At 48.8% G+C, this 19,252-nt stretch overlaps 1 protein-coding gene across 2 annotated transcripts in view; it reads right to left on the reverse strand.

Moving 5' to 3' along the window:
• Nucleotides 1-18,086, reverse strand: part of ATP1B4 (ATPase Na+/K+ transporting family member beta 4) — a 32,704-nt gene extending 14,618 nt beyond the window's left edge. The window contains exons 1-2 of one of the 2 annotated variants that reach the window (XM_051968139.1): nucleotides 17,862-18,086; nucleotides 8,514-8,676 (exon numbers count right to left, since the gene is read on the reverse strand). In XM_051968139.1, the coding sequence (XP_051824099.1) occupies nucleotides 8,514-8,676; nucleotides 17,862-18,071 (373 nt within the window). In that variant the 5' untranslated portion in view covers nucleotides 18,072-18,086. Of the gene's footprint in view, nucleotides 1-8,513; nucleotides 8,677-15,522; nucleotides 15,690-17,861 lie in introns of those variants that run through there. The other variant, XM_051968140.1, reaches the window with a different exon arrangement.
• Nucleotides 18,087-19,252: the final 1,166 nt, after the last annotated feature.

The raw sequence follows: 19,252 nt of genomic DNA on the forward strand, positions 1-19,252 counted from the left end.
CTGGCAGATCTCATTCATTTGGAATCTGTGCTCATTCGGGAACAGGGCCCTTCCTGAAGGTCACCTTTGTCCTTTCCCTCTGCAATCAGTCAATGACTCAATCAAAACACTTTTCTGAAGTGCCTGTTCCATGCCAAGCTCTGTGCTCAGTGCTAGGGATACAAATGAAGCAGGCCCTGATTTCAAGGGGAAACAGGACAAGCTCAGGCTGGGCACAGGGATGGATCAGGGTGGGCTTCCCGGGGAAGGGACTGTTTGAGCTGGATTCTGAAGGGATTCTGGGGGGTGAGGAGGGACAGCCTAGAAGAGGCATGAGGACAGCCAGACACAGCAAAGAAGCCAGTGTGGCTGGCCTGGAGTCTGCATGAAGGGAAACTGAGCAAACAAGCTGTGAAGGTAGGACCGTGGGAATCAAGATTTAGAGCGAGAAGGAACATTGGCCCCATCATTTCCCAGATAAGTGAGGCCCAGGATGATTTAAGTGACTTGTTCAATGTCATACAACCTTGAGTATCCGGGGTGGGATTTGAACCCAGGTATTCCTGACAGGTGCTTCTTGTCAGCTGTGGTGAACTTAAAATTTTTTTTTCTTTTCTTTTTTTTAAATAATAGCTTTTTATTTCCTTTCTTCTTCCCTCACTCCCTCCTTGTCTCTCTCCCTCTCTCTCTTCCTTCCTTCCTTCCTTCCTTTCTTTTTTTTTTTTTCTCCTTCCTTCCCTCCTTTCCTCCCTCCCTTTCTCCTTTCCTTCATTCTTCCCTCCCTCTCTTCCTTCCTTCCTTCCTTCCTTCCTTCCTTCCTCCTTCCTTCCTTCCTTCCTTCCTTCCTTTCTGTCTTTCTTTCTTTTCTTTTTCTCCTTCCTTCCCTCCTTTCCTCCCTCCCTTTCTTCTTTCCTTCATTCTTCCCTCCCTCCCTCTCTTCCTTCCTTTCTTTCTTTCTTCCTTCCTTCCTTTCTGTCTGTCTTTCTTTTCTTTTTCTCCTTCCTTCCCTCCTTTCCTCCCTCCCTTTCTCCTTTCCTTCGTTCTTCCCTCCCTCCCTCTCTTCCTTCCTTCCTTTCTTTCTTTCTTTCTTTCTTTTCTTTTTCTCCTTCCTTCGCTCCTTTCCTCCCTCCCTTTCTCCTTTCCTTCATTCTTCCCTCCCTCCCTCTCTTCCTTCCTTCCTTCCTTTCTCTTTCTTCCTTCCTTCCTTCCTTTCTTCTTCTTTCTTTCTTCTTTCTTTCTTTTCTTTTCTTTTCTTTCTTTCTTCTTTCTTTCTTCCTTCCTCCTTCCTTCCTTCCTTCCTTTCTCTTTCTTCCTTCCTTCCCTCCTTTACTCCCTCCCTTTTTCCTTTCTTTCATTCTTTCCTCCCTCCTTTCTCCTTTCCTTCATTCTTCCCTCCCTCCCTCCTTCCTTCCTTCCTTTCTTCTTTCTTTCTTTCTTTCTTCCTTCCTTTCTCTTTCTTCCTTCCTTCTTTCCTTCTGTTTTTTCTTTCTTTGATAATAGCTTTTTATTTTCAAAATCCACGCAAAGATAATTTTCCACATTCCCCTTTGCAAAACCTTGTGTTCCAAATTTTTCTCCCTCCCTTCCCCCACCCCTCCCCTAGACAGCAAGTAATCCAATATGTTGAACATTTTTCTAGTTTTCTATACCTATTTCCACAGTTATCGTGCTGTACAAGAAAAATCAGATCAAAAAGGAAAAAATGAGAAAGGAAAAAAACAAGGAAACAACAACAAAAAAGGTGAAAAGACTACGTTGTGCTCTGTGGAAAACGTTAAATGCCAGAGAAGTTTGCGTTTAATCTTGGCGGGACTAGGAAGACAAAGCTTTTTGAGTAGGCCGGTGCCCTGGACAGACCTGAGCGTATCACTTGAACATCTGTGTATGGGATGGACCGGAGAGGAAAGAGAATGGTGGCCTCATGGGATCAGAGCTGGGACCCTATTGCAAGAGTCCAGGCAAGAGGAGATGAAGGCTTGAACTCAGGCGGTGGCTCTGGGAGTGAAGGGAAAGACAGATATTCCAGATGTGGCGGAGGCCCGATCAACAAGACCTAGCAAGGGGTTGGACACATGGCCCGAGGGCCTGGGAAGAGCTAGGAATGGTCCAGAGTTTTGAGCTCGAGTGCCTGGAAACATGGTGGCAGCTTTGGAAAAGGGGAGGGCTTGGGGGGAAAGAGAACGAGTTCTGTTTTGGACATGTTGAATTAGAGATCTCTACCGGCTATCCAGTCGGAACTGCTATAGGCAGCTGGTGATGGGGGCCTGGGGCTCGGGAGACGGACTAAGCTGCATAAATTATGCTGGGAGTCATTTGTAGAGAGATGATAATTGAACCCATGGGAGCCGATGAAGTCACCAAGTGAGCTGGAGTAGGAAAGGGAGCCCGAAACAAAAATAAAAGACACGCTTGTATCGGGATTGTATTCAGGTGAGTCCTGATAGAAGGAGAGCCGGCTGGCTCCTGGACTTGGCTGCCCTGCCCTGTGATAGGGTCTGCCCCTAGAAAAGAGCGGGGGACAGTCAACTGCTGAGGGACTCTATGGAAAAAGCCTGTGCTCCGGGGGGAAGCAATGATGGGAAGCTCTGCTGTTTCTGGAGAACTCCTGTTCTTTCACTCTCAGAGGATCTCTGAAGTAGGGATTGTTTCTATATTCTGACACATAGTAGGCTCTCAATAAATACTTGTTGCTCCTAAGCCCTCAGGAGGCTCCCTCCGGCCTTGTGGAGGAGTGAGATTGCTGAACCTGGGGCAAGGCTGGGTTCTTTTTTTCCCTCCTCCCATCCCAAAGATCCTCCTCCCAAACCATTGAAAACCAGAGCCAAGCCTCAGTACAGGAGCGCGCTAGGGGAGGCCGGCTTTCCCTGCTCCTTTACCTTCCCGAAGGATCAGAGATGATGATCCTAGATGCCAAGCTGAAAGGAGCCTCGGAAGCCATCTAATCCGACCTCTTTATTTTACAGAGAGGGAAACTGAGGCCCAGGGAGGGGAAGTCAGTCATTCAGTCCATCAGTAACAAAATAGCTCATGCAAGGTCACATGGGTAATAAGTGTCAGAAGCTGTATCGGAAACCAGGTCATCTTCCCACTGTATCATGGCACCCTCCCTTTCTGTTCCGGGCTGCGCAGTGGCCATGGTTCCCATGGGCTTTTCCCAGCCCCCTATCCAAATTTCTTATTTCTTTGCCCCGTAGCCAAGAACCTCTCCACTAGAGTTAAGATGACAAACCATTTCGGGCTCCAGTGCTTATGGCTGATAGTAGCTGAGCTCTTTATTGTTTTAATCATTGAATTCTTTGAAGGTGTCCTGGCCTTTGTTTGCCTTACTGGGGAAATGCTAACTTGGGGGTCTCCCACCACACCCCTTAGTCAGCTCTCAGGACAGAGAGTCAGGAAGCCAGGATGACTAATCCAGAGAGGATGGCAGGAGGGATGAGGTGGTAGAAGATCCACCTGAGGGGTGGCCGTGGGGGGAGCAGGAAGGGGGGTTGAGACGTCGGGGGAGGGCAGCGGAGTCCCTCCTGCTCCCCGCTCCCACCAGAGGGCTGTTCCCACCCCTGGCCCAGCCTCCCTCTGCCTATCTGCAGTCCTTCTGGGAAAGGCTTCAGAGGCTGGGATGAAGCTAAGCAGGGTGAGTCACTGTTTATATCATTCCTCTGGGTCAGCCTCCTTCTCTCCTGGGGTGAGGGGAGGCCTCGGCTCAGCCAGTCTTCCCAGAAGACGGTGGCTCAAGATGAATACCATCATTTGGCAGGGACAGAATGCCGCACTGCCCCCCCCCCCCATCATACCCATTGCCTGTCCCCTGGCCCTCAATCTAGCCTGTCCCTTAGCAAAGGCATCCGCATTTCCGTGCCGTCCCCTATCCCCTGGCAAAGGCATCGGCATTTCCATGCCGCACTGCAGCCCCCATCGTACCCACTGCCCGTCCCCTGGCAAAGGTATTTTCATTTCCCTGCTGTTCCCTGCCCCCTATCCTACCCACTGCCCATCCCCTGACCCCTCTCCTGCCACTGCCCAGCACCGACCCCTATCCTGCCCCTGCCTTCTGCTGGCAAAGGCATTTCCACACCACATCACGCCCCCCCTCCACTGTACCCACTGCCCAATCTGTGGCACAGGATCCACATTTCCAGACGGGCCCAGAGTAGGAAGGGGACGTCTTCTCGTTCAACGATGGACTTGACTCCGGCCGCAGTGCGAGCATCCCTTCAGCTTCAGTCCCAGCTTCCAAAGATTTCTAACGTGCCTACTATGCACAGAGATGGAGTTTTGATGAGCCAGAGTTGCACCCCACGCCTCTCCCATCCAGCAGATCTGGCCAGTTCTCCTCCACACCGTCTCTCCACTCCGTCCCTGTCCTATCCCCTTACGCAGCCACCATGCTAGCTCAGACTCACCTCCCCTCTCAGCCAGGCTACCCTAGCAGCCTCCTAACTGGTCTCCCTGCCTCATCTCTCATCGCTCCATTCTATTCTCTACAGAGCCATCAAATTGTAGTCCGATCATGTCACTCTCCTCCCCAAGAAGCTTCAGGGGCTACCTGTGGCCTCTAGGATCAACTGCCAACTCCTCCACATTGGTTTGGCTTTAACCCTTCACAATCCACCCTAGCCTGCTTTCCCAGGCCCACTGCACAACACTTCCTTTCACGGGCACGTTCGTGATCCCGCCAGACTGGCCTCATCATTCTTGGTACGGGGTACTCTGTCATCCAGCTTTCTGGGCCTTTGTCTCCCATGCCTTCCCCTCTTTATCTCTGAGGCTCAGCTTCCTTCCTAGAAGCTTTTGCCTTCCAATCTTCTATGCTTAGCATACAGTAAGCACTTAATAAATGTTTGTTAAATAAGTGCATTTTGAACGACACAAACACAGATAATTACAGGGCAAGGCATAAGGATGACACAGAGTGTCATATGAAGTTCAAGGAGGAAGGGGAAGGTCATTACCGGGGAGGTGGCAAGGGATCGGGCTACACATCTCAGTTGGACTTTAAAGGGGGGATTTAAATGAGTAGGAATTCAAGGGGCCAAAAGGAAGGCCCTTTGTTCACAGCATGAACAGAGGTAGGAGTGTGAGGTGTCCATAGGGAACTACAAGGAGTCTAGATTGGCTGTCAGCTGGAGAAGTAGGCTGGAGTCAGACCAGAAAGCCAGATAAAGGAGTTGGGACCCTAGAGGCAACAGGGAGCCGCAGAGGAATTTTGAGCAGGACAGTGGCGATCAGATTATATGAAAGGGCGGCTAGGATGGAGAGAAAGTGGAGGCTGGAGTTGGGTGGGCATAAGGTTCTGAACTAAGGAAAGGGACACAAAACCAAGAGGAGGGGACAGATTGGAGAGATAGATAAGTAGAAGCCACGGGCCTTGGTAAGTGTTTGGCCATGGGAGGTGAGCCTGTCCGTCATAACTAGTCTACCATTCCCTGCCTCAACTCCTGGACATCTGCGATCCCTCCTGTCCCTGTGGAGCCCGTGGCCGAGTCCACACCGACAGCAACCTCCGCGGGACCCTGGCTGACATCAGCCGCTCACCTCCTGGCTCCTCTTTCTTACGAGGGTGATCTCCCCTCTGACCTTCTAGGGGAAGTTACCAATGGCATGAGGTCATAGGAAGAGACTGGAGAAGCCATGGCGAGCCAGTCTCTGAGGCCCAGAGAGCTGGGTTCGGGTCCTGCCTCCAACTCCAGAGCTCTTGCTCTTTCTCCCTGCCCCACCGCCTCCAGAACGCCATTGCTTTGCCGCTGCTTCTCCCATATCTGGGAGCTTCCAGATCAGCTCCTCTGAGAGTTGGGATGGGATAGTACCTATCTCTGCCTGCCTCCACTTAGGTCCTAAAGTCACTCTCTCAGAGGCAAGTTCATCTACCGGATTCCAGAAGGCCCAGAGCTAAATGGCCCACGCCTCTGGGGAAAATGCTCCTCAGATCTCCCCTTGGGTGTGGTGGGGAGCAAACAAACAACCCCAGGCTGCTGGATGCTTTTCTACAGGCAGGTGAAGAAATAGGACTGATTCTGTTCTCTTAAGGGAATGGGAATAATTCTGTTCTCTTAAAGGAATGGGAATAATTATTCTCTTAAGGGAATGGGAATAATTCTGTTCTCTTAAAGGAATGGGAATAATTATTCTCTTAAGGGAATGGGAATAATTCTATTCTCATAAAGGAATGGGAGACCCATTGTTGAACCATTATTCCTACCTCTTCACCTGCTTTTACCAACACTTCCCGGTGGGGGCCCAGAGTGGAATCCTAAGGTAGGAGCTGTCCACTGAAGCCACCAGAATCAACCCACCCTCTTTGGCTAATTCCTCCCCTCCTTCTCCCGTCTAAATCTTAGCAGTGAGGGGTCTGCGTTAAAATAAAACGAGAAGGCACAATTTTGGCTAATGTATTGGCGTGAGAACTCCCAAATTTTCACCTACACAGGTCAGCACCTACTGTCCAACTAGCTTTAAAAAATTGCCTGGGGGCTACTAAGAGGTTAAATGACTTGACCATGGCCATACAGTCGGTATGAATAGAGATAGGACTGGAGCCCAGCCCTTTCTCTCCCAGGGGTCAGCTTTACTCATATTTGCTCAAACTACCCGGAAGTTATGGCAAACGTGCTAAATGATCACCAGGATGAATACGCAGCTTTGCCCATCGGGAAGCCGTGGGCTCTTGTCCTCTTGTCTAGCTTCTACAGAAAGGAGATCTCTAGCTGCAAAACCCAGTGCTATTTCATGTGGTTTGATTTAAAGTTGGGTCATATTTTGCATGAAATGTGCAAATCAGGTTTTCATAAACTTAATTCCCGCCCTCCCGTTGTCTCACAAACTTAATTGCTGTCTTGCTGTTGTCTTAAAACGGAGGCTGTTTTTCCCCAGGATGCTTCATTTATCTTCCTCTTCTGAGGGCCCTTCAGTTGCCAGGGGCTTCTTGCCTGGCTAGCTGTCATTTTCTCTGTTTCTATTCCCAGTTCACCTGTCAGAAAGTCAATCATCTGCAAACAAACACTTTCCTGCCCTAGGGGAGCTGGTGCTTTAAAGGAACCCAGTGGAGGATCTTGTTTTTTCTGAAGACTGAGTCTCCTTCCTAATCCAGCCTTAAAGCAGCCACCAGAAGCAACTCGGGAAGACCACAGTTGCAGAACTTTCCCTCTGGCTCCTTAGTTCCCTACAGGAGAAAATACAAACTCAGCGTGGTCTGGAAGGCCCTCTGCCATCTGGTTGCCAGCCTCCATATGTGATTCTTTTCCCTTCACATACTCTACCTTCTGGCCAACACGTGGTGTTTTTTCAGCTCAGAATGTACATCCCCTTGATCTGGAACTCATCCCCGCTGAACTCCACTGCTCTAGAACTTGACCGTCATTTTAGACTCGACCCAGATGGCACCTCCTACTGAAAGCCATACCTGTTTCCTGGCCCTTTCTTCAGTTATTACTATTTCAGGCCTCCATGTATCACCTCACCTGTGCTTGCTTCTCCCTCCTATTCCCCAGAAGAGTGTAAATCGCTTGCAGGTAGTGACCATTTTGCTTTTTGCCGGTCTCTCCAGTGGCCTAGTACAGCACCTTCTGGGAAGTAAGGGCTTGAAATGGATTGGATTCAATTGAAAAGTTTTGTGAATTCAGATTTTCTTCAAGAAAGAAGTCCAGGTGGGGTTAAGACATAGTAGAAGGTATGGTAGAACAAAATAATCTGATGCTAGAAGACCTACCCCATCTCTGCCCTTTTCTACCTATGTGACCTTAAGCAGCCCTTAGCCTCGGTTTCCTACGGACGCCCCCTTTAAAATGAGAGGGTTGGGCTTAATGACCTTGAAGATTCCTTCAAGTTCTTTATATGACCTGGGTTTGGATTCAGGCTGTATAAACGGCTGTATAAACCATTGTATGGTGCAATGGAAAGAGCACTGGATTGGGAGTCAAAGGGACAGATTCTGGCTCAGCCACTTACCACTTTGGGGGCCTCTGGCAAGTCCCCTCCCCTCCCTGGGTCCCAGTTTCCTCTTCGGTAAATGAGAGCATCAGGCTAGCTGGCTTCCGAGGTCCCTCAGGCTCTAGACCTAGGATCCTAGGTATGACCTTGGACAAGCCACTTCCCTCCCTGGGCCTCAGTTTCCTCCTCTATAAAGTGAGAAGGTTGGCCTAGATGACCTCAGAAGCCCCTTCCAGGCTCCAGAGCCAAGATCCTATTAACCTGTTTCTCTCTGGGTCTGTTTCCTCCTCCTTTAAATGAAGTAGTTGAACTAAATGACCTTGCAGATCTCCTCCAACTTTAGCTACCAAGACTCTGACTAGAGTCCCCGGTTATCCCAAATTTCTTCATGACCAAAAGTCTTCCAAGCCCCAGCAGACAGACCTACAGCCCTGCCATTTCCACCACCATTCCCTCGGAGGAGCGCCAGTGGGGTGACCTTGTCCTCACGGCCATTTCCGGGGGGGCTCCCGAGTTCTATTATGAGAAACATTCCAAGTCATCTATCCCGGGGTCACAAACCAGCGGCAGGGGCGCAAAGACATAAAGCAAAGCAGACAATCCCCACTTACTCCAGCTCTGGCCTGACCGGCCCAAAAACTCCCTCTTCTCAGGGTCCCACAGGTAATTTTTCACTTGCTGCATTTTGGCTGCCAAACTCCACTGCGCAGTGGCCTGGGCCTCCACCTCGTCCCGATCCTCTGAGTGAAGCTGGTTCCCTTCATTCTCATTCTCCTGGAACCAAGACAAAACACAACCCCCTTTTTTGGAAAAAGAAAAAAAAACTTTCCAACAGCCCGTCCCACTGGCCAAAAATAAATGGAAAACCACTCAAGAGTTGGCTGCGTTTCAAGGTTCCATTTTCCCATAATCCAACCCTGTGTTACCAGAGGCAGGATTTCTCTCTTTCTGGGTTGTTTTGGGTTTTTGGAGAGGGGGTAACACACATACTATCCCCTCTGACTTAAATTCAGGAATCTTTTCATTGAGGGCCCAACTCTGTTTTCAACCTCATCTATTTCTACCCCACTCCCAGGCCTACTGGTGTCAACATTTATTCCTGCTAGACTCGGTTCTACTTAACTCTTGAGTCCTTGGGTCTCAAGGATTAGACTTAAGAATGGGCCAACCCAATGCAGGCCTCGAGAGGGGAAGACTCTCAAAATAGTAGGGGTTTTGTCAGAGTCGGAGCACCTGAAAGACAAAATGTTTTCAAAGACCCAAAATCTATTTTCTTTCCCTCCCACTTATGCCTCCAGTTGGAAAAAGAAAAGAAAAACAAGATTCCTATCGCAAATATGTATAATCAAGCAAAACAAACTGCCACGTTGACAACTGTGCACCCTGTATCCATCACTGCACCATCAGTAGATGGGCAAGATGTTTCACCGTGGGCCTTCTGGAATTGTGGTTGCGCTTTGTGATCATCACAGCGTTCTGAAGTCTTTCGGAGCTGATTGTCTTTCCGGTATTATTATTGAATAAGTTGTTCTTGTGGTTCTGTTTATTTCGCTCTGCATCGGTTCATTCAAGTCTTCCCGGGTTTCTTCTAAAACAGTAGTTTTCCATTATATTCACATATGACTCGGTGAATTCCACAACTTGGGCGCCCCCTTTAATTTCCAGTTTTGCCACAAAAAAGAACTGCTTAAAATATTTTTGTAGATACGAGTCCTTTTATCCTTTTATATCTCTTTGGGGAAATCTGCCTAATAGTGCTATCACTGGGCTAAGTTTGATTAGGTCACCTTTTTGCTGCCTGAAGTTTCACTGTTAGAGATTCACTCTTTTGGGTGTCTTTTTTTGTTCAGTTGTTTTTCAGTTGTATCTGACTGTGGGTGACCCCATTTGGGGTTTTCTTGGTAGATATATTGGAGTAGTTTGCTATTTCCTTCTCCAGCTCATTTTGAGAGTGAAGTATCTTGTCTAGAGTCCCACAGCTAGTAAATGAGCGACTGGATTTGAACTTAGGAAGACATGGTAGAATGGATAAAGTATTGAGCTTGGAATCAGGAAGATCTGAGTTCAAATCTGTCTTAGACACTTAGTAGCTGTGAGACCCTGGACAAGTCACTTTACCCTGTTTGCCTCAGTTTCCTCAACTATAAAATGAGCTGAAGAAGGAATAGACAAATACTCCAGTACCTCTGCCAAGAAAACCTTAAAAGGGATCACAGAGAGTCAGACACAACTGCAAGGATTTCACAGCAAACCAATTGCTATCATGTTCCTATTGGAAACATGGCAGGCAGTAAGTCTTCTTGAGGCTTTTCAATCAACTCACAAGAGATAGTACCTACCATCAAAAACAGCACAATGTGCTGCACTAACTAGGAGGTGGAGGCCTGGCTTTGAGGCTCAGTTGTGCCTTTACTCTGCTCTGGAGGACTTGGTAAAGTCCCTTTGCTTCCCTGGGTGTCAACCATCCACCTTCTTGGGAGAATTTGTCTCCTCGATTCCTTCTACCGCTAGAATTCTATGGTTCTTCTCCTAGACCTCCCTAGTCTGAAAATGGTCAGGAAATAATTAGGATGCCAGATCTCGAACCTCTAAAGGATCTCGGAGACCTAGATCTAGTTCAATTCCCTCATTTTATACAGGGGGAAATTGAGGCCCAGGGAGGGGAGGGGAGATGCCCCATGTCACACAGCTTCCTGAAATCATCACTATAGATAGACTTGGAAGGAACCTAAGGAATCATGTAGTCTAGCCCATTTATTTTATAGCTGAGGAAACCGAACCCCAAAGAGGTGAAGGGATCTGCTCACATACATTAGCCAAGAAACGTCAGATCGCTCAGTTTCGAATTACTGACTTTTGCAAGATTTCAGAGCAGGACTGGAACAGTCAAGGGAGACTTTGTGGAGGGGAAGGGTCTCAAGCCAGCCCTGGAAAGATGAGCAGGCTCCGGGTAGGTTTCCCAAAGCCAAGTTCAAATGGTTTTTTGAATAATCCACTCTTTGGAGTTATCCAGACCACCGTTCTGGATTCCTACCAGGGCAATTAAGCAAGAGCCGACCCTGCTGACTGAAGCAATAAAGAAAAAACCCAGGCTGGTTCCTGGGCTTGCCCCAAAGGGCCAGAATCCCAATGACTAGGACGGTCTCCATGTCGGCACATATATATTATATATTATAGCAGACCCTCTTCCTTACCTCTAAACGGGCTCTCCTTCCTCTTTCTGATTAGCTCCTGCTCCCATTAGCCTCTCCGGCCACCCAGGCTCTAGCTGAGACTTCAGCTCAACCCTTCTCACCACCAAGTGTTTTTTAATGGAGCATTAAATGGAAACTCGCCCCCACGTCCACCACTTGCCAAGCCCTGTGCCTTCTGTGTTATTTCCTGTATCTGTGCCCCCTCTCCACTAACAGCTACCAGCCTGGTCCGGGCCCACGCTACCTTTTGCCTGTAGTATCATAGTAAGTGCTGACTGTCCTCCCCGCCTCTGTTTCTCTCCTCTCCAATCCTTCCCGTGCTAAACTGCAAAATCGATCTTCCGGAGAGATGGGTTTCATCACGCCCTCCGCACCCCTTCCCTGCTCAGAAAATCTGGCCTTGGTGACCTTAACACATTATTGCATATCATTAGCTTCAGTCGTCCCATCTGTAAAAGGAGAGGCTTGGATTCCAGGGCCTCCGGAATCTTCCCGCTCTAGAATCATTATCCCTTTGTGACCTTGGATAAGTAACCTCCATTCTTTGGCCCTTGGTTTCCTCTGCTGGAAAATGAGAGAGTTATCTGGTCTCTAAGGGTCCTTCTAGCTCAAGAGTGGGGACTAGATGACCTTGACACTTCCTTCTACCTCTAAATTATAGTCTGTTTATACTTTCAACTCTAAATGTATGAGTCTTATTCCGCTATAATTGACAGCAGCTAGGCGGCGCTGCAATGGATAGAACAACGCCTTGGAGCCAGGAAGACCAGAATTCAAATCCGACCTCAGACACTTACTAGCTGTGTGACCCTGGGCAAGTCACTTCACCCTGTCTGCCTCAGTCGCCTCAGCTGTAAAACGAGCCGGAGAAAGAAATGACAAATGACTCCAGTATCTTTGCCGAGAAAACCCCAGACGATGTCATAAAGAATAGGACATTACTGAACAACAACAAATTCCGATAGGATTGGTTTCCTTTTTCATTAATCCTCCATATTTTATATATTTAAAATGTGATTCTAAAATCAAGTGGAGACCTACTGAGAGCCAATAGGTTCTATCTGACTCTGTCTATTCATTGGGAAATGACCAAATAAGTTATGATATATGAATGTAATGGAATATTATTGTTCTAGAAGAAATGATGAGCAGGATGATTTCAGAAAAGCCTGGAAAGACTTAGAGGAACCGATGCTGAGTGAAGCGAGCAGAACCGGGAGAACAATGGACACAGTAACAGCCAGATTAGTTGATGGACTTGGCTCTTTTTGATAATGAGGTGAGTCAAAGCAATTTTAATAGATTTGTGTTGGAAAATGCTATCCGCATCCAGAGAAGGAACTATGGAGACCGAATGTGACCAAAGCATAATATTTTATCTTTTTTGCTTTTTCTTTCTCGTGGTTTTTCCCTTTTGTTCTGACTTTTCTTTCATCACATGACTAATACGGAAATATGTTTAAAATGATTGTACACATACAACCTAGATCAAATCGCTTGCTGTCTGGGAGAGGGGGGAGGGAAGAAAGAGAAAAAAGAAAACAAATTTGAGACACAAAATCTTACAAAAGGGAATGCTGAAAACTATCTTTACATGTAATTGGAAAAAATAAAATGACTGCCAAGTAAAAAAAAAAAAAAAGTGTGATTCTAAGAACTCCACGGGCTTCATCTGATTACATGAGGGGGTCGAGGAGTCCCCCAAAGATGAGGAGGCCCTCACAAAAGTTAAAGGATTAACTTACAGAAGTTAGGAATACCTAGCCCAAAGGATAAAGTGAAATCTCCTGATCCTGACATTCAAGGCTCCAAATTGGCTGACCTTAAACTTCCCCTTTGGCTATTTTTATCTCCCATTATTATGTCAAAACAACCCCCCTCTCTAACTAGGCTAGATATTCAGCATCCCTTCAAGACACTTTGTGCCTTTGCTCAGCCGGTCCCCAATCTGGAATGCCCTATCCTATCATTCTTGTCCGAATCTGGCCCCAATTTTGAGGCCCAGCTCGGCATCTTTCTCTTCCTAAACTTTCTAGCTGCCCCGGCCTTCCCCAGAATGCTTCAGCCTTGTCCCAAACTCTTCCGCCCCATCTTCCCGCTTTGCGGGGTGGGTCCAGACAGCATTCGGGACCACCTCTATGTGCACTATTCCATGGACCAAGAGTGTGTGCAACTGGCTTGTCTTCCCAGCTAGACTGCAAGCAAAGAGAGGGTGGAAATGGCCCAGACGGTGCCTGTCTGTGGCTCTGGCTCTCCCACGGGGTTGGCACATGGAAGAGCTCAATTATTCTCCTTGATTGAAGGAACAGAGTTCTCTCGCTCGCTGAGACACTAGCAGCGATGATAATAATGAAAATAATAACGCTAATGTTAATAACCCAGTCACCAGCCCCGGCGGCATCAGCCCCTCCTCGGGCTCCTCAGCCTTGCGGCTCGCGCTCTGCTCCCCGGGGAGCCGCCAAGACTCCTTGCTTCGGCAGCGGACGAGATTGGGTTCCCTTCTCTCTGCCTGCTGGCTGAGTCTCAACAGCAACTGCATTGCTGCACCCGGCTGCTAGGCCACTGGTCTTGCAGCAATGCCCGGAGAAACAGAGGGAACCCTGAGCCAGCAGCAAGGCCTCTTGGCTCAGGAGGGCCCTCGGGCCAGGAGGGGGTGGGTGGGTGGAGGGGACAAGCTCAGCTCTGAAGTCTGACTCTGGGGACTGGGGGGGCACAGGGATCCATGGATCTGGAGCAATGACTGAGCAGTCAGAAATCAAGAGAGGCCTCTGAGGGGCCACTGCAGTGATGCTGGACTGGCTGAGATGTGCTCTGACAGGTTCACATAAATACAGCTTCTCCCTTCCCAGCCCATTGCCCTCCTTTCTTCTCTAACAGCTTCTTCCCTCTATCCTTTACTCTTTTCCTCCTTCCTCCCTCTCTCACTTCTTCCCTTCCTCTTTTCCTTTCTTCCTCCCTTCCCTTCTTCTTCCCTTCCTTTTCTCCCCTTCTCCATCTCCTTTTTCTCCCTCTCTCCCCCTCTCTTCCTCCCTCCCTCCTTCTCTTCTTTCCTTCCTTCCTTCTTCTCCTTTCTCTCTTTTTCCTCCTTGCCTTTCTCTCCTTTCCTCTGTTATTTCCTTCCTCCCTTCTTCCTTCCTCCCTTCCTCCCTTCCTTCCAAAACATTTACTCAGCACCTCCTCTATCCAAGGACAGCCACTTGGATGGCCGAAGCCTCCACTGTGAGGCTGTTGGAATTGTTGGAAGGTATCCAAGGCCCTTAGAGACCCCTCAGCCCTAATCCTTGCAGAGGGCGGGACTCTTAACCATCCCCTTATTTACAGGAGGGGTCCCTTTTGCCTGGTCCTTGCCCACTCCCACCACCTCCATTCTCCCCTACTTTTTTCTTGGTTAGGCCACTTGTACTCTTATCCTACAGCCATCTTCTCTTTAGGTTGGAAGCTTGCTGGGGGTTGGGGGTGGGGAGGGGAGCAGTCCTATTCCCAGTTGTGAGCCGCTCACTCTCATGGAAAATCAGATGACTCTCAGAACAGGTTTCCCTTAAAGATCCCAACTAAAAATTGATTCTCATGGATCTATTCCCACTGGGAGGGTACTGAATGGACTTAAGGGTCGGGCGGACTCAAGGCCAGACTGCAACTTGTTGGCCATAAGATTTCAGCCAAATTCTTTTTTGGGGCCTCAGTTTCCTCATCTGCCAAATGGCACTATGATACCTACACTGTCCTCCTCAGGGGATTAGAATTACGAATGAAAAGTGTGACTCAAATGTTAAGGTGGGTATCAATCCCATTGGGCTCTTTCTAATTTGCAGGTAGAGGGGAGCCTCACTTGAAAGGTCAGACTGTTTCCTCTTTATCAGAGAAGCTACATAAAAACTCAGAAATCTCTGTGGAACTGACTGTACTTGCTGACAGTGGAGTAAACTGTGTCACTCATGGGTGCAGAATGGTAGGGATCCAATGGCTCATCGTGAAACGAAGAGGACTCTGGGCTCTTGCAGGCTCTGCCAGCCCCAGCTCTGCATGGTTCTGCCCAACTTGAAAGAGCCTGCTAGGGAATTGTGGGATTGTTGTGAATGAGCGAATGAAAAGGCTTTGTTAAGCACTTATTATGTGGCGAGTATAATGTATAATGTACATTATATAGTATAATGTATAATGTATAAAGTACATTATAGTATATATTATATAGTATAATGAACTAAGCCCTGGCGTTTTAAGTAGAAGGAAATAAGATAGTTCTGACCTTCAAAAAACTTGCCTTCTGTAGGGGAAAACAGCATACATGAGAGTGATGAATGGTCAGACAGAGCAGAGGTCGGAGTTATCGAACAAATGATCCCCATTTAAAGCTCTTCACCTAGCACAAGGCCTGGAACTTGGGTGCTTAATAAATGCTTATTTATTGACTGATGGAATAGCTTACTTGAGAAGAGTTGGTGCCTGCCTTCTGTTTTCCTACAAAACTGTCTTGACTAAGGGAGGGTCGGCCCTTCGCGTTACTGGTCAGTGTCCCCACGCTCATGGAGGTCCTCTATGTACTATCCACTATGCGCTGTCTTCAATCGTATTGAAGTGAACGTCACGGGGTAGTCCCACCCCTTGCCTGTAGTATCTGTAAGATAGAGTCCATGGCACATCTAGACGGGCCCGTACTTAAGCAAACCCAGTTTACCGAAATAATGATTTTCCCCAGTGCTAAATTAATCCCCGGCATAGAGAAGGCCCAGAGATCCTTGTCAATGGGCTGCTAAAGATGAAGGAGGGAGTGTTTACATGCTTTATGGAAGAATATTTTGTTCAATAGAACCATCTTCCACAGGGCTCCTTTAAAAAGCAAATTCTCCAGTGCCGTGAAAGACGATTCATTTCTTAGCGTGACTTTTCTGAGCATGCTGGACGTGTAAACTGAGCTCACTGCCATGTTTTGCACGGTTCTGTGCTCTAGAATTTGTGACCATGAGGTGAGGGGAGGGGTTGGTGTGGGAAGAATGAACTCATTGGAAGGGAAGCCTTTCACAGATTATACACGGAGATTAGGGAGTTAGGGTCTCTCTGCCCTGTTCCAGGGACTGCCCTGCTTAGATGTTGGTGCACAATTTCCCTTTAATCCCCAGGCCCGAGTACATTGAAAAGGATGCTCCATTTCCTGGGTCCGGGAATTTTTACTGGCTGTCCTTCTTGCCCAGAACATTCTTCCACCCCATCTCCCCCTCCTGGCTTCCTTCAAGTTCCAGCTGAAGTCCCCCCTTCTAGAGGAAGCCTTTCCCATCTCCTTTTAATTCCACTGCCTTCTCTGTCAATTATCTCCTGCTTAGCCCGTATATACCTTGGTACGTAGTTATTTTCATCCTATTAGACAGTAATTCTCTTAAGAGCAGGAACTGGGCGGTCTTTTGCCTTTTTGTCTCCCGAGTCCTTAGCAGCATAGTACCTGACAGAGGGTAGGCCCTTAAATATTCCTTAACCGATTTATCAAAGAAAAGTTGCCCAAGTGATTTTTTCTCTAGTTCATCGATGTCCTTCTTAAGCTCCAATGTCCAGAACTAAATCCAACTCTTCAGATCCAGTCTGACCGGGGCAAAGTCCAACAGGACCAGCTCCTCCCCTGTATCAGATACTATGCCTCTTAATGCAATCAATCTAAGATTAGTTTTCCCCGGCTGTCACATCGTACTTTTGGTTCATATGGAGTTTGCGATCCACTAAGGTCCCCCAGATTGTTTTCAGATGAACTGCTTTTCAGCCACCCCTCCCCTATTTTATGTTTGGGAAGTTGATTTTTTTTTTAGTCCAAATTTTAAAACTTTACATTTATCTCCAGTGATTTCATTTTATCAGACCCATCTCCACACTCTAGCCAGACGAGATTTCGGTGGATGGCCGACGCTGTCGTCCGGTACAGTCGTTGTCTTTCCTAACTTTGTCATTTGAAAATATGATAATCAATTTGAATAACTGACCAAAAAAAATATTCATCAACCTAGGATTGGTAGCATTTAACCATGCCGAGGCCAGTTGACTCATGGGCTCCTAGAATAGCAAAGCTGACCCAAGAGGCCCCTTTGTTGCCTTCTCTTTCCCCCCCCCCTGCAATCTGAACGGGGATTCAGCTGGAGAAGCATCCAAAGCCAAAATATCAGAAGTGCCATTTGAACCTCTCCAGATCTCTGGAGAACTATCCAGAACTGGGAATGTGGATAAATGTGTCCAACCCACTCCAGTTTCATTTTCTGGGATTTTAACCGGGGTGGAGGAGAGAGTATGGTAGGGATATTGATTAAGGGAGCCAGGATCAATTGAGTCCCTCCAATGCAATGGGTGAAATTATGAGTATAGACCATTGTCACGAGGGAGCACTCCCCATGGAGCTGAACATACGTGTTGGCCCCCTCCCCCACTTTATAAATTGTTAGTTTGGGAATAAAGAGAGCAGCAGGTGGGGAAAGCCCCCCCCCCCTTGGGTGAGTTCCTGCCAAATGTAGAGTTTGCTCATTGTTTTCTTCTTTAGCCCCGGATTCAGGTGATCTGACTAACTTCTCCCCATCTAAGAAAGAACTAATTACCAGCCCTACCCCCCCCCCCAGCCCAACCCCAAGATTGGCAGCAAGGCCCCTAGGTGATCAGTGGGGGCTGGGAGAGGGCCAGAGACATTAGCTTGATCACTGTTGATCATGAAATGGAATCTCCATCACCCCAACCCTCGAGATCCCACTTCCCCCAGGTTCAACTGTGACATGGATCCCACGTCCCCCTGGGACTCACTGGCTTGGTGGGCAGATTCAGAGAAGTGTCCTCAGCCCCTGCAGGCTTGGAGTTCCTCTCCATGGCTTGGTGGGACAAAGGGGTTGCGGCCAGGAGGCTGAGCCGTCGGAAGGCTAGGAGGTGACTGGCGGCACTGGCCGCTGTGGATCCTGGACACCCCGTGGCACTGAGCCCTCTTGGCAAGAGCTCTCCCCAGAAATAAGCTGACATTTCCCTTGCTACCTGATTGGCCCCCCTGACTCTGCTGGGGGAAAACCCTCAGGGGAAAAGCTGGCTCATCACTTAGAGGCAGGGCAATTCCAGGCCGCAGGAATGAGAGGACCCCCCCCCCCAATCCCTGCCTCCTGGAATCCACTGGATCCAATGGGGATCTTTAGATTTTGCATATCTTGAGGAAGAATTGGAGAGTGAGAGGGGGAGGGGAAGAGCTGGGGGAGAGGTGGGGGGTGGGGGTGGCCAGGAATAACCTGTTTTGCTCATAAGGCTGATATCATCTATCAGGCTAGATTCTCTCTGGCCCCCAAACAAGCGCTGCCCCCGGCCTGATGTCCCGCCCACCCCTGCGCCAACCGCGGAACGTTGCCAACGGGGATTTGGGGGCCCCCTCCCCGTCCGTCCCACCACAAGGTGTTGAAAGACTAAGAAGGGACCCCGGGGTGGCAGCTCCCTCCCGGTCAGCCTGTCCCCATCAGTCACCCCTTCCTCCCCTCCCCCCCAATCCTGGCCAAATCTCCGCAGCGGCTGCAGAGTCTATATTTATCGCCTCAGCATCGAGGCAGGGAACAAGCTGGGACTTCTGCAGTGTCGGTTTCCCAGACATATATATCTCCCAAAGCCCGTGTGGGATCCGGCGAGAGAAAAACCGGGGGAAACGGCCAAGAACATCGGCCGCTGCTGCGGGCCCGCTGGGGACCCATTTACCCGGAGGGCTGTGGTGAGCACAGCACGTGACCCTGTTGCCAGGTGGCCGCGAGGGCCTTGGAGACTGGGAGTCCGGTCACGTCAGGGCGGGAGAGGAACAGACCGGCTGCTTGGCGTGATTTGGCCGCTCCGGGCCCGGTCCGGGTTGCCCGAGGAGAACGGCACCGGATCGGGGTTCTAGAGCTGGAAGGCAACTCGGAGACCCCACCCCCTCATTTCCCTCAGCTTACATAGGCTCAGCAAGATCAGAGGCTAGCTAGCCCAGCCCCCTCCTTTTACAGCAGAGGGAAACTGAGGCCCTGCCCACCATCATGTCAGAGCCAGCATTTGGAATCTAGGAATTGCAGCTCGGGAACCCCATGTTATCTCCCGGTCAGCTAGAATCCTGCCGATTCCAGTCCTCTCTTAGCTAAAAATGTCTCAGGTTTCAGTGACTTTGCCTGTCCAGAGAAAGTGAACTAAATCCCATT

The sequence above is a fragment of the Antechinus flavipes genome, chromosome X (assembly GCF_016432865.1).
Source record: "Antechinus flavipes isolate AdamAnt ecotype Samford, QLD, Australia chromosome X, AdamAnt_v2, whole genome shotgun sequence".
In the NCBI taxonomy this organism is placed as follows: domain Eukaryota; kingdom Metazoa; phylum Chordata; class Mammalia; order Dasyuromorphia; family Dasyuridae; genus Antechinus; species Antechinus flavipes.